This window comes from Pongo pygmaeus, chromosome 20 (genome assembly GCF_028885625.2).
Source record: "Pongo pygmaeus isolate AG05252 chromosome 20, NHGRI_mPonPyg2-v2.0_pri, whole genome shotgun sequence".
Classification (NCBI taxonomy): domain Eukaryota; kingdom Metazoa; phylum Chordata; class Mammalia; order Primates; family Hominidae; genus Pongo; species Pongo pygmaeus.
Genome location: NC_072393.2, coordinates 59,147,070 through 59,161,741, shown reverse-complemented (window position 1 = coordinate 59,161,741; position 14,672 = coordinate 59,147,070). Strand labels below are relative to the sequence as shown.

At 44.4% G+C, this 14,672-nt stretch overlaps 1 protein-coding gene and 3 pseudogenes across 1 annotated transcript; 3 read left to right on the top strand and 1 right to left on the bottom strand.

Moving 5' to 3' along the window:
* Nucleotides 1-339: 339 nt before the first annotated feature.
* Nucleotides 340-7,095, top strand: LOC129020989 (putative protein ZNF321; annotated as a pseudogene).
* On the top strand, nt 7,095-8,073 carry LOC129020988 (putative zinc finger protein 137; annotated as a pseudogene).
* Nucleotides 8,074-8,993: 920 nt separating this feature from the next.
* LOC129021099 (large ribosomal subunit protein eL39-like) lies at nt 8,994-9,221 on the top strand (annotated as a pseudogene).
* A 3,303-nt stretch (nt 9,222-12,524) lies between these two features.
* On the bottom strand, nt 12,525-13,393 carry LOC129021098 (small ribosomal subunit protein uS14-like). Its single transcript, XM_054466154.2, has 2 exons — nt 13,334-13,393; nt 12,525-12,726 (listed from the first exon to the last, which is right to left on the bottom strand). The coding sequence occupies exons 1-2, from the start codon at nt 13,391-13,393 to the stop codon at nt 12,556-12,558; spliced, it is 231 nt and encodes a 76-aa protein (XP_054322129.1). The 3' UTR covers nt 12,525-12,555.
* Between the last annotated feature and the right edge of the window lie 1,279 nt (nt 13,394-14,672).

The window sequence follows — 14,672 nt, the reverse complement described above, 5'->3', positions numbered from 1 at the left end:
TGAAGATCTGTGTCCTGCTGCAGCATGTGTGTGGACTTTTCCAGGAGGGGAGCAAGATCTGAAAACGGGTCAAAATTACCCTTGTAGGTCTTCCTGTGGGACTTGGTTATCTTGGCATGATCTCTGGTGTGGTGGGTAGCAGAGGACCATCTTTCTACCGGGTGAGGTCTCCCCTGTGTGTGTGTTTTGTCACGGGAAAGGAGTGAGTGGTTTCTAAACATTAAATCTCTAATTTTTTTTTTTCACATACAGGATTGATTTCCAAAGACTCATGTTATGTGAGGAAGACACCAAGAAGAGCAAAGAAAAGGAGCCAGGGCTGGCTCTTCCTCAGGTGAAGTGATATTCCTCGGTGGATTAATCTGTCTCTTTCCTTTCTGAAATGCCAGGTATTGTAGCAGCCAGTCTTCTGTGAATCTGAAGCATCCTGCCTCACACGTTTGCTCGCATTCACTTATGCCTTTTCTCAGTCCCTGTCACCTTCACTTAAATTCCATCTCCTATAACCTAGTGACATGAGTTTGGGAAGAGGCTCCACTGGGCATGGTCCTGGGAAGGGCTCACACCAGACATGGATGGAGATGGGGTGTGGACCCCATGGTGTCAGTGCTGTTGGGCAGCAGGGATTGTTCAGGGGCCACATCTGGATGCATGTTTAGCACTTTGTGGACCAGATCAGAGAATCTATATATGAAAGTCATACATTAAGGTATGCACTGGTATCAGGTAAATTCTGGAAATGGAGACAAATTAGGGGAAATATTTTGTGTCTCATTTTGTAATGCATTTGAAGCTATACTAGTGACTCAATATGTCTCTGACTTGGAACTCTTCTTTTAAGAGACAGGGTGTCACTCCTGAGCCCAGTCTGGAGTGCAGTGGAACAATTCTGGCTTACAGCAGCCTCAAGTTTGTGGGCTCAACTGATACCTACATTAGCCTCCTAAGGAGCTAGGATGACAGGCAGGTGCCACCACACCTGGCTAATTCTAATTCCAGAGAAGGTGAGAATGAGAGCTAGGTACAGAATGAGGGAGGGAAACAGTAATGAAGACAAAGAGGGACCCTGGGTGCAGATGAGCAGTGAGTTGATTGGATGTGATGATGAAGTGATGACATGTTGCTTCCTCTGTTTATAAGGTAACAAATTTAAAATTTGTTTGAATTATACAGATGAGAATGAGAGTTGCAAAACTCCTGTGTCTAAGGGTGGTGCATTTTATAATTATGGCATCAGAGGCTAGCTTCCCTCTGCACCCCCTCTTCAGCCAGAGGACAGTGACTTGACTCATTAGTTGTGGCCCCAGTGAACCTTCCTGCAACTTGGAGATGAGGGGTTACACCAGAAAAGCTCAACCCGAGTGACCCTGGCCCCTGAAATGATTGGCAAAATAGAGTGCGTGTCTAGGTATGGCTTTTCTTCTGTGAGAAAGGAGTGTCCAGTTGTAATTAGAATTTTAAATAGGATGCAGTACCCCAGAAATAAAAAAAAATGCAGAAGAATTTAAGAAACAGAGGTGTAGACTCAGTTAGACACAAAGACCATCTTCGAGGCCTTTCTCTGTATGAGGATATCACAGCTAAATCTAAAGCAGGTCATGTCAGTCCCTGGCATATTTTTGAGTCTCACTCTGTCATCCAGGCTGGAGTACAGTGGCACGATCTCGGTTCACTGCAACCTCCACCTCCTGGGTTCAAGCGATTCTCCTGCATCAGCCTCCCAAGTAGCTGGGATTACAGACAGCCACCAAGCCTGGCTACTTTTTGTATTTTTAGTAGAGATGGGGTTTAACCATTTTGGCCAGGGTGGTCTGGAACTCCTGACCTCGAGTCATCTGCTCGTCTTGGCCTTCCAGACTGCTAGAGTGCTAGAGTGCTAGGATTACAGGCATGAGCCACCGCACCCAACCCAATTTCTGTATTTTTAGTACAGACAGGGTTTCACCATGTTGGCCAGGCTGGTCTCAAACTTGTGACCTCAGGTCATCTGCCTGCCTTGGCCTCCCAATGTGCTAAGATTACAGGTGTAAGCCACCATGCCTGGGCAGAAACGCCCTTCAGCATGGATTATTTTGAGTGTTTTGTGTCTCCCTTCTTTGGAGGATGCACAGTTCCCATCTTGGCCACAGGACAACTGCAGCGCCTATTCTAGAGTTGTGGTTCAGATGCTGAGGTGTCCTCAGGGAAGACTGAGGGTCTGGGGCAAATGTGAGGATGGTCCCATATTTCTTCTGGAAATTTCAACTCTAATTGATCTGAACTTTCTGTAACTATTTATTTCAGTCAAATTAAAAGGGGAAGGCCTCACTAAGGCCAGAAAAGCCCTACAGACCAGACCCTGTGTCCTCAGGCAGTGCCAAGGCATCTGCATTTTTGCCATCTGTGTCACCTGCCTTACTCTACCTCCCGGGTCTCCGTGCTCTGCACATCACCAGGGCCCAGTTTGGCCATGATGGGCAGGGGCTTTGCCACCAGCAGGTGATGTGCTCAGAGTCAGGGTTCTGGATTCCCTTCAGGAAGGGTGGGGAGAAGGTCAGGGACCTGAGGAGCATGAAGGACACACTCCTACACAACTAGTTCTGTTCCGGAGGAGCTGGAGGCTCCATGACTTCAGGGAAGATTCTTCCAAGGATCAGAGTGCAAACAGCACAGTGAACTGCAACCCGAGGGCCACCTCCTCCTGCCACACCAGTGGCGATGACACTCTACTGGCTTTTCCTTGCCTGTCACAGCACCTGAACATGCACACACACATACACACAGAGTCACAAGGCAGCTGGGGAGCCGAGGATCAAGATGTTATAATGTAAATGTGGGGCTGGGCGTGGTGGCTCACGCCTGTAATCCCAGCACTTTGAGAGGCTAAGGCAGGTGGATCATGAAGTCAGGACTTTGACACCAGCCTGGTCAACATAGTGAAACCATGTCTCTACTAAAAATATATATTAAAAAAAATTAGCTGGGTGTGGTGGTGTGCACCTGTAATCCCAGCTACTCAGGAGGCTGAGGCAGGAGAATCACATGAACCCAGAAGACGGAGGTTTCAGTGAGCCAAGATAGCATCACTGCACTCCAGCCTGGGTGACAGTGCAAGACTCTGTCTCAAATAAAAATAAAAATAAAAGATGAAAAATGATGGCTGGGAGTGGTAGCTTATGCCTGTAATCCCAGCACTTTGGGAGGCCGAGGCGGGCAGATCACGAGGTCAAGAGATCAAGACCAGTCTGGCCAATATGGTTAAACCCCGTCTGTATTGAAAAAATGCAAAAATTAGCTGGGCTTGGTAGCACACGCCTGTAGTCGCAGCTACTCAAGAGGCTGAGGCAGGAGAATCGCTTGAACTCAGGAGGTGGAGGTTGCAGTGAGCTGAGATGGTGCCACTGTATTTCAGCCTGGCAACTTAGTGAGACTCCATCTCAACATAAATAAATAAGTTAATAAATAAATAAGCTATAATCTAAATGTGGAGCACAGATATTTTTCCCACAAAGAGGGAACGCTGGGTCCTGGGAAGGGATTTTGAGGGTTACAGCCCTAGTCATGGCCTGGAGACTCAGGAACTGGAGGAAGGAAAAGCCGTATTTATCCTCACAGGATGCCCTTGTGTTCAGCAGTTAGTAGAATAGATGGGCTGAGCTATTGGAGTGACATTTAGAAAAAGGGGTTTTTCTCTCCACCCAGCACACACCATCACCCACCTTATGCACACTCCCCCCTTTCCCGTTGTCTTCTCTAGAATGACAAAGTTGGTGCTTCCCCAGGTGGGCGTCTGAGGGAGGGGAGTGGTTTCTCTGCCTGTCCTTGATCCCCTCCCTCAAGTCGTCCACCTTCCTGTCCGCTGTTCTATTCTGACTCTCATTGCCTGCAATTCTATCAGTTTGCACCATCCCAAGACCCAACTAAGACCCAAGGATTTGAGTCTGGGAATATTTAAGCCAATGTCATTGCCAAGTGAGAAGTCTTAGACCCCAGGAATTTTTCTTCATTGAGAGTCTGGGCAGCAAGGAAGCCTCTCCTCTTTCTTCAGAGTTTAGGGTCTTTAATTGCCAATGTAAGTTTGCTCAAGGTCAGGCAGTGACCCGTTGGATCAGCCAGATGTGTTTCTGACTGATCATACACTTGTCCTTCTTACTGGTTGGGCAAGCAGAGTGGTCTGCGTGAGGGACTCTGGGCTGTCCTGCTCAGCTGCTCCTGCTCAGCTCCCTCATCACTATGAAGACCATTCCAAGGTCAAATAGGACCCTGGCACACATGAGACCCCAGAGAGGACATACTAGTATCACTCAGTCATTCTCATTCATTCACTGACTCAGTAGCTATGGAGCCTATACTATATGCCAGGGGGCACAAATAGAGGAGCTACTGTACCAGGGATAAAAATGGTAAACCAGCAGACTATCCTTCCCTGCTTTCTCCAGGTTATTTTTCAGTTTTATGCTGTGTTGTTGAATTTGGTCTTGATCTCCTGGGCTCAAGAGGTCCTCTTTGGCCTCCCAAGCAGCTGGGATTACAGGCCCCAACCCCCATACCTAATTATTGGTTTTTATTTTTTACATTTTAGCGTATGTGTGTCCTTAGGGCTAATATGAGTCTTCTGTGGACAACATGTAGTTGGTTCCTGTTGATTCAGCCAGTCTTTGCCTCCTGAGTGCAGAGTTAAATATTTACATTTTAATAATTACTGATGGAGAAGACCTTACTGTTGTGTTTTTGTTACATATTATTTGTATTTCTTGTAGGTGTTTTTTTTTGTTCTTCATTTCTCATTTCTACTGTTTGTGTTTATTACTTTTTTTTCTGTAGACATGCTTTGACTCCCTTCTTATTTACTTTTTTTTTTTTTTTATGACAGAGTCTCACTCTGTCGCTCAGGCTACAGTGCAGTGGTGCGATCTTTCTAACCATAGCCTCCGCCTCCTGGGCTCAAACGATTCTCGTGTCCCAGCTTCTGAGTAGCTGTGACTACAGGTGCTCACCACCACCCCCAGCTAATTTTTATATTTCTAGTAGAGATGGGGTTTCACCGTGTTAGCCAGGATGGTCTCGATTTCCTGACCCCATCTGTACTAAAAATACAAAAAAAATTAGCCGGGCATGGTGGTGGGTGCCTGTAGTCCCAGCTACTCAGGAGGCTGAGGCAGGAGAATGGCGTGAACCTGGGAGGCTGAGCTTGCAGTGAGCCGAGGTTGCGCCACTGCACTCCAGCCTGGACGACACAGCGAGTCTCAAAAAAAAAAAAAAAAAAAAAAAAGTCACAACATGCCTTTTCTGCATGGATATGAGTAATTTTATGATAGTTATTCAGAAAAATATTTTATTAACTTTTTTTTTTGAGATGGAGTCTCACTTTGTCACCCAGGCTGAAGTGCAGTGGTGCGATCTCGGCTCACTGCAACCTCTGCCTCTCAGGCACAAGTGATTCTTGTGCCTCAGCCTCCTGAGTAGCTGAGACTACAGGCGCCTGCCACCACACCTGGCTAAGTTTTGTAATCTTTTCTTATCTTCTCAGTGCCATGATTGTTTGACAATAAAGAATTTCCATTGATTTTGGTTATCCTTACAAGAGCTTGTTGTGCATTATTTACCAATATAGTATATTGTGTGGGTTTTTAGCATTTATTTGTATACAGTAAATATGAAGAATATGTATTTTTCTCTTCATTGATGTTATAATGATATGTTTTTTGCAAACTATGATACACTTTAGGGTCATAATGGAAAAATACTCCTTACTTTAGGATTACACATGTTTGTGCCCTGTCAGTGTTTTGTCATGATATTGGAAATAGGCTTCTGTAGAAATGATTTGAAGTGCATGTAACCACCTTGTATTTATTAAAGATTCTTACTCCTTTTGTGTTCCTAAACTTTGATGATCATGTTTGGGAAGATTAAAGTAAGTATTGTTTTTTGTGTCATATACACATTTTAGTATGATTTAGCATCTGTACTTAATTGGAAACTTATTGGTGTTTATATTTTGTAGATATCTCTTCCAAATGTATGATGAAGAAGTTCTCATCCACAGAGCAAGGCAATACAGAAATGTTCCACACAGAGACATTGCAAAGACATGAAAGTCCTCACAGTGGAGATTTTTGCTTCCAGGAAATTGAGAAATATATTCATGACTTTGAGTTTCAGTGAAAAGAAGATGAAAGAAATGGCCATGAAGCACCCATGACAAAAATCAAAGAGTTGACTGGTAGTACAGACCAATATGATCAAAGGCACACTGGAAACAAACCTATTAAAGATCAGCTTGGGGCCAGGCACAGTGGCTCAGGCCTGTAATCCCAGCACTTTGGGAGACTGAGGTGGGCAGATCACGAGGTCAGAAGATCGAGATTATCCTGGCTAACATGGTGAAACCCCGTGTCTACTAAAAAAAATACAAAAAAATTAGCTGGTCGTGGTGGCAGGTGCCTGTAGTCCCAGCTACTTGGGAAGCTGAGGCAGGATAATGGCATGAACCTGGGAGGCAGAGCTTGCAGTGAGCCAAGATGGAGCCACTGCACTCCAGCCTGGGCAACAGAGCAAGACTCCGTCTAAAAAAAAAAAAAAAAAAAAATCAGCTTGGAATAAGCTTTCATTCGCATCTGCCTGAACTGCACATATTTCAGACTGAAGAGAAAATTGCTAATCAAATTGAGAAGTCTGTCAATGATGCTTCCTTGATTTCACACATCCCAAAGAATTTCTTGCAGACCCCAAACCCATATTTCTAATAAGTATGGGAATAATTTCCTCCATTCTTAATTGTTCACACAGAAACAGGAAGTACACATGAGAGAAAAATCTTTCTAATATAATGAGAGTGGCAAACCCTCTAATTATAGCTCTTTTTTTTTTTTTTTTTTTGAGATGGAGTTTTGCTCTTGTTGCCCAGGCTGCAGTGCAATGGTGTGATCTCAGCTCACTGCACCTTCCGCCTCCCAGGTTCAAGCAATTCTCCTGCCTCAGCCTTCCCAAGTAGCTGGATTATAGGCATGCACCACCAAGCCTGGCTAATTTTGTATTTTTAGTAGAGATGGGGGTTTCTCCATGTGGGTCAGGCTGGTGACAAGGTTTTCAGTCCCAAATAACACCTTGAAAGACATAGGAGAATTCATACTGGAGAGAAACCATACAAATGTAAGGTTTGTGATGAGGCTTTTGGGCATGATTCACACCTGGCACAACATACTAGAATTCACATTGGAGAGAAACCTTGCAAGTGTAATCTGTGTGGCAAAGCCTTTAGTGGGCTATGAACACTTATTCACCATCAAGCAATCCATGGTGTAGGGAAACTTTATTAATGTAATGATTGTCATACAGTCTTCAGTAATGCTACAACCATTGCAAATCACTGGAGAATCCATAATGAAGAGAGATCTTACAAGCGTAATAAATGTGGCAAATTTTTCAGACATCGTTCATACATTGCAGTTCATTGACACACTCATACTGGAGAGAAACCTTACAAATGTAATGATTGAGGCAAGGTCTTCGGTCAAGCTTCATCCTATGCAAAACATAGGGGAATTCATACAGGAGAGAAACCTCACAATTGTGATGACTGTGGCAAAGCCTTTACTTCATGTTCACACCTCATTAGACATCAAAGAATCGGTACTGGACAGAAATGTTACAAATGTCATAAGTATGACAAGGTCTTCAGTTTGAGGTCATTCCTTGCAGAACATCAGAAAATTCATTTTTGAGATAATTGTTCCAAATGTAATGAGTATAGCAAACCATCAAGCATTAATTGAGATTAGGGTCAGTTCAGCGTTGACTTGAGTTTAAATTGACTTAACATTGAGGTCAAGCATTAATTGACATTAAAGTGTTTATGTTAAGAGGACTGGGCTGTGTGGGGTTGCTCATGCCTGTAATCGCAGCACTTTGCGGGGCTAAGACGGGTAGATCACTTGAGGTCAGGAGTTTGAGAGCACCCTGGCCAACAGAGGTGAGCCACTTTTCCCAGCCTGTTTTTTGTTTCTTTAACAAAAACTGGTAGGGATTTTCATGGGTGTTTTGTTGAATCTAAATCACATTGGGTTATATAATCATTTAACAATAATAAGTTTTCCAATCCATCAATATGTGTTGTATCTCTATTTATATGTTTTTAATCATTTTGATCAATGTTTGTAGATTTTAAGGTGAAACTTCTCGTCTTTTTACTTTTATTCCTAAGTATTTCTTTAAGTTCTTTAGAAAATGGAAGTGTTTTCTTATAAAATTGTTTACTGTTAATGTATGAAAATTCAACAAATTTTTGGTGCTCATATTGTAGTCTACAAATACACTGAATGTCTCTATTAGTTTCTGTAGTATTTTGGTTGACTCTTTGTGATTTCCTTTTTTCTTTTTTCTTTTTTTTTTTTTTTGAGACCCCATCTCTGTTGCCTAGGCTGGAGTACAATGGTGTAATGTCGGCTCACCACAACCCTGCCTCTTGGGTTCTAGCAATTCTTCTGCCTCAGCCTCCTGAGTAGCTGTGATTACAGGCAGGTGCCAGTATGCGTGGCTAATTTTGTATTTGTAGTAGAGACGGGATTTTTTTGTTGGTCAGGCTGGTCTCGAACTCCCAACCTCAGGTGATCTACCCGACTTGGTCTTTCATAGTGCTGGGATTGCAGGCATGAGCCACCATGCCCAGCGACTCTTTATGATATTCTACACAGAAGATCATGTCATCTACATACATCTCAGAAATAAGTGGCACTTGAATATCTACAATCCTTTTTATATCCTTTTTAATATAGTTTTCTGGTACAAGGGGTCTTCAAGAAGTTCATGGAAAAATATGTATTATGAGAAAATTGTGCATGATTTTCACAGTTTTTGCACCCAAATAAATTGGTACAAATCTGTTATAACGTGTCTGAACAGGCTGTTATTCAGAGTTTGAGCAAAACTCTGTCTTAAAAAAAAAAAAAAATTAAGCCCCTTTCTCTTTCCTTCTCCACCATCATGGTGTGTGCTTTACTCAGCTTCCTGCCATGTCTTCTCACAAGACTTTCAGGGTTAAGAGATTCCTGGCCAAGAAACAAAAGTAAAATCGTCTCATTCCCCAGTTTATTTGGATGAAAACTGGTAACAAAATCAGGTACAACTCCAAAAGGAGACATTGGAGAAGAACCAAACTGGGTCTATTAGGAATTGCACGTGAGATGGCACACACATTTATGCTGTCTGAAGGTCACAATCACGTTACCATATTACGCTGAACATGTCACCACTGTCTGGAGAGTTGGACATGTTTTCTTGGGAATATATTTTTTCTCTCTGAATCCTTTATGAACGCTTTGGTTGGCTGGGTTCAGTAGTAAACATGTGAGACTTTTCATTTAAAAAAAAAGTCAAATGATGTAATTACATAGAGTACCTTAATGTCTGTTTTGCCTTCTTTTGTTTTTTTGAGATGGAGACTCCACTGGGTCAGTGGATCGCACCTGTGGTCCTGGCACTTTGGGAGGCTGAGGTGGGAGGATTGCTTGAGACCAGGAGTCTCCTGGGAATCTTCTCATCTCCCCTAACCTAGCTCATGACAGACCCTTGGACTTTAGCTGTTAAGAAATCTATATAAAGCAATATCAGTGTGTCAAAACATTATGTCTGCCACAGGCTTGAGAAAGGAAAATAAAAATTACTAAGCCAAAGGAAAATTCAAGCTGGGAACTTGAATTTTCCTCACGGCACTCGGACACTCGCCTTGAATTCTTTACTGCACAAGATCCAAGAACTCTAACATGAGGTGTGGACTGTGACCCCATTTTAGGCAACAAAACGAGTGAACGTTATACAAAAAAGAATTGATCTAATTCTCACAAAAGTAGGAATTTCGTAGTCCTCATCCAGCACGCCAAGCAAAGATGGACACTGTGGAGTCAGCGATCACGAGAACAAAGGTGCTGACAGCTGGGAAACATGGGTGGATGAAGGGTGAGGCGCACAGACGCTGCCAACCGGGATTACTGAAAAGGGCAATAGGGTCTTGAAAGGCAGAGGACAGGGTCTAAAACGATACAAAAGCTGCAGGGCCATCCGGTCTGTGAGCTTCCCATGGCGAAGCTGGGACTCCCTGACAACTGCACAAACTCGCGTGGGGATTTCAACATCCCGAAGCACCCAGATTCCTGGTGTGGCTGGACTCGGGGCTGGGGTCCTGCGAAAGACAGGTTTGAAGCAGAAAGACAAAAAACACTCACCTGAGTCAGCCCCGGGCGCTGCAGAACAACCGTAGGCGGGCCCTGCACCCTGTCTGGGCGGGTTCTGGACAGCGGACGGGGACAGAACGGGAGGGGGGAAAGGTCGCCGAGGGGACGGGGCCAGAACAGGTGCTTGGGCGGGGCGAGAGGGTGGAAGCCGCTTTGGGGACTGGGCCTGGAACGGGACTGGGGCGGGGCAAGAGGGAGGAGGCTGCCTGGGGGCCGGGCGGGACAGCGGGAAGGGGCGGGGCCAGAGGGGTATCTTTATCTTGAGAGCGGAGTCTGGAAGGGGTGTTGTTCTGAAAAGTGGGGCCTGGAGGAGGGGGGTCCGGACTCTCTATTCAACTTGGCCACAGATGTCGCCTGCTGTCATCCTCTTGCCCTCCAGGACTGGATCCTCCGGGTTCTGATTGGTGGATTGTTTCTGGTGTGCGGTGATATTACCCCTAATAGCACAGGGATGCTTCCTGCCCGTTTTAAGTTAATATTTCAAATGAAGTTAATATTTCAATCTAAGGTAAAAACAACATATTGTAGTGGGCCACCGGTACCGAACGCTGAATCGTTTTTCCTCTTAAGTTGAAAATGGTTTTAATGCAAAGCACCTTTTTGGAGCAGGTAGAGTCCTGCAGGCGGGGCGAGATCCCCTCAGTCTGGGGCAGGGTTGGGGAGAGGGCAGGGGCCTCGGTAAAGGGGTGCAGTGGGGCGCTGGTTGCAGCGGGGACTGACAATTAGGGCGGCTCATTAAACTAAGCAAGGTCCTGGGTTGTTTAAGTGGATAATGGAAACTGAAGGGTGACATGCAAAACTGCCTATTACACACAGGAGGTGAAAAAGAATTTCCTATTTCATGGAAATAAAGTCAGGTCCCGGAGCGGTGGCTCACACCTGTAATCCCAGCACTTTGAGAGGCCAATGCGGGAGGATCGCTTGAGCCCAGGAGTTCGAGATCAGCCTGGGCAGTATAGTGAGACCTCGTCTCTCCTAAAAATCGAAAAAATCAACAAGATGTGGTGATGCGCGCCTGTGGTCCCAGCTGCTAGGGGCGCTGAGGTGGGAGGTTCACTTGAGCCAGGGATTTGGAGGCTGCAGTAAGCACTGATCTCACCACCACACTCCACCCTGAATGACAGAGCTAGATCCGGTCTCAAACAAACAAATAAATGAGATGTAGAATTCCTCCTTTGAAAATAAAGGAAGAGATTTTTTTTTTTCATTTTCTCTCTTTTCTTTGGACATTTATTTAGAGAATTTGTAAGTGCATTTTCTCTGTCTTCTGCAGTGTTTTTTTTTTCTTTTTTGAGACGCAGTTTTGCTCTTGTGGCCCAGGCTGGAGTGCAATGGCGCGATCTCAGCTCACCGCAACCTCCGTCTCCCGTGTTCAAGCCGTTCTCCTGCCTCAGTCTCCCGAGTAGCTGGAATTGCAGGCATGCACCAGCACGCCCGACTGATTTTGTATTTATAGTAGAGAAGGCGTTTCTCCATGTTGGTCAGGCTGGTCTCAAACTCCCGACCTCCGGCAATCCACCCGTCTCGGCCTCCCAAAGTGCTGGGATTACAGGCGTAAGCCACCGTGCCCACCCTGAAGTGGTATTTTTTATAAACTAATTTTGTTTTTCAGCTTAATGATCCTTTTTTTTTTTTTTTTTTTTTTTTTTTTTTGGTTTGAGGATGGAGTTTCTCACTGTCGCTCAGGCTGGAGTGCGGTTGGGCGATCTCAGTTTACTGCAATCATCACCTCCCGGGTTCAAGCAATTCTCCTGCCTCAACCTCCCAAGTTGCTGGGACTACAGGCACAAGCCGCCACGCCCGGCTAATTTTTTCGTATTTGAGTAGAGATGGGGTTTCATCGTGTTGCCCAGACTGGTCTTTAACTCCTGAGCTCAGTCTATCACCTGCCTCATTCTCCCAAAGTACTATGGTTACAGGCGTGAGCCGTAGCGACCGGCCCAGGTGTGTATTTCTGAAGGACTTGGGAGCTCTCTTTGAAAGGCAAACAACAAGGCAAACAACTATCTGTACCTGTATCTCAGTAGGAAATTAAATAATTCAAACCTCAAATAATTCCACTTTATTTATTTATTTACTTTTTTGAGACGGAGTCTTGCTGTCGCCCAGGCTGGAGTGCAGTGGCGCGATCTCGGCTCACTGCAAGCTCCGCCTCCCGGGTTCACGCCATTCTCCTGCCTCAGCCTCCCGAGTAGCTGGGACCACAGGCGCCCACCACCACGCCCGGCTAATTTTTTGTGTTTTTTTGTTTGTTTGTTTTTTCAAATGTTTATTTTACGTACAAAGAACTATCATGGTTTTTCATTGAGTAGATGCCTTGGATAATCCTATGAAGGAAGATCATTTAGTCCAACTTAATGAAACCGATACCCTTCGTGTACTGACGGAAACACTGGCAGCACATATTGAGGCCATATTTCCGGATCAGACCGTGCCGGTTTGTACAGATGCGACAAGATCGAGAACCCTGGCCGAATTTTCGCCGGTGGCTCCAGCACAGCTGCTGGTGACCCACCTTGTTCTCAGGAATGCAACGAGGTAAAAGGAAGGAGCTGTATTTTTAGTAGAGATGGGGTCTCACCGTGTGAGCCAGGATGGTCTCGAACTCCTGACCTCGTGATCCGCCCGCCTCGGCCTCCCAAAGTGCTGCGATTACAGACGTGAGCCACCGCGCCCGGCCCAAATAATTCCAATTGAAAGCTATGGACCTTTAAATAATTCTGAGCCTTGAGAGGGATGTGGTCATGCAACCTGAGTCCAGTGGAATGCAGGCGCAACTTCTAAGAGTTTTCCTGTAAGTAATTAGAAAGACTAGGCAGCTCCAAAGAAAAGACCTCCTCAGATCATTGTCCCTTCTTCTGGAGAGATAAAGTAACCTTCCTTGAAGTGTATCAATCTGTAACAAATCAAGTTGCTGCAACCTATGCACTGGTCTTGAATAGAAAATGTGGTGATTCTGCTAAAGCTTCTCTGTCTTTCCCTATGTGTGTAAAACCGTAACGTCTCTACTTGGGAACGCCGATCCCATTCATTTGGCGTTGATGTTTCCAGGTGGCTTTCTTCAAGCGTTGTGTTCACATTAACTCTCTACTTAATCATATATTCTAAATTTTATTACTTACTGCTGACATCAGTTTCTGTCGGATTGTAAAAGCCTCACCAGAGAGGGCACCTGTCGCCATGTTGTAAAACTCACACTTGTCAAAAAGACATGGGTTAGGGTTTCTTCCCCTCCCTCGAGATGAAGCTAATTAGCTGACACAGATGGTCACCTCCATTACCAAGTAGAGCCAGGATGAACTATGTGTGACCAAGGGTGTTGTCAAGTCCTCTTTCCTGAGGACTGATTAGTGTTTATCTTGAAAACATGCACTTAATGGGTTGTACAAAACAGTGAAGTTTCTTTCTCTCTTTTCAGTCTCTTCGCTGTTTGCCTCTATTTCCCATCACATTCTGGTCTAAGGCTTATTTATTAATAAAATCATTTTTATTTCTTTCTCTATTATCTTCATGAAAAAGATTTCTCATTTGGGGGAAGATCTTTGTTTTCAATTTTTTTTTTTTTTGTAGCTTTTAAAAAGTAAAATAAAGATAATTTCTTGGGCCAGGCATGGTGGCTCATGCCTGTAATCCCAGCACTTTGAAAGGCCAAGACAGGCGGATAACTTGAAGTCAGGAGTTCAAGACTAGCTTGGCCAACATGGTGAAACCCCGTCTTCTACCAAAAGTACAAAAATTAGCCGTGCATGGTGGTGCGCGCCTGTAATGCCAGCTACTCTGGAAGCTGAGGCAGGCGAAAGTATATTTTAAAAAAGACCCACTGGTTAAAGCCAATGTGACCTTTGAAACGCCTAAGAAATAGGTGGTTTTGCTGGAAACTTGGTAGACCCTTAATTATAGTGGTGCTAATGAGCACTACTGTAATATAAAGCCACCATTATTTTTTATCAAACATCTGAATACACTTTACAAAGACTATTGTGAGGGCATTATTTTGAGCATCTAGTTTGAGGTGATGTTTTAAAAAACTTTAACATCAAATCAAATTGTAAATTAAATATATTACCTTAAGGACCTCCTAAAGAATGTGCCACCAGACTTTAAGTGATAGTTGCAGTATCCTTGTCTAAAAAAAAAAAATTGACTTAAACAAAAAAAAGGAAGTAATAGATCTCTTCCACAAACATGCTGGGACAAGTAACTGGTTATCCACATGTAAAAGAATAATGTTGGATCCCTATGTCATGCCATCAAATATTTTATTTAAAAAAGTTTTTTTGTTGTTGTTTTTTTTAAAAAAAAAAAAAAAGGGAGAGAAAGACAGATGAGGAAGGGAGCCCTGTGCAAGGGAGTGTTACTTTGTTGCCCAGGCTGGCCTGGACCCCCATGATCAGCGATCCTCCCTCCTCTGCCTCCTGAGTAGCTGGGACCTCAGGCTCCCAATTCTGCACCCACAACCCT

What these genes read in the sequence shown, in the direction of transcription:
- LOC129021098 (XM_054466154.2), bottom strand. Translation starts at nt 13,393, where the DNA reads ATGGCGACAGGTGCCCTCTCTGGTGAGGCTTTTACAATCCGACAGAAA. An exon ending in GACAGAAACTGATGTCAGCA is followed by an intron (nt 12,727 to 13,333) that starts GTAAGTAATAAA and finishes CCTGAGAACAAG; the next exon opens with GTGGGTCACCAGCAGCTGTG.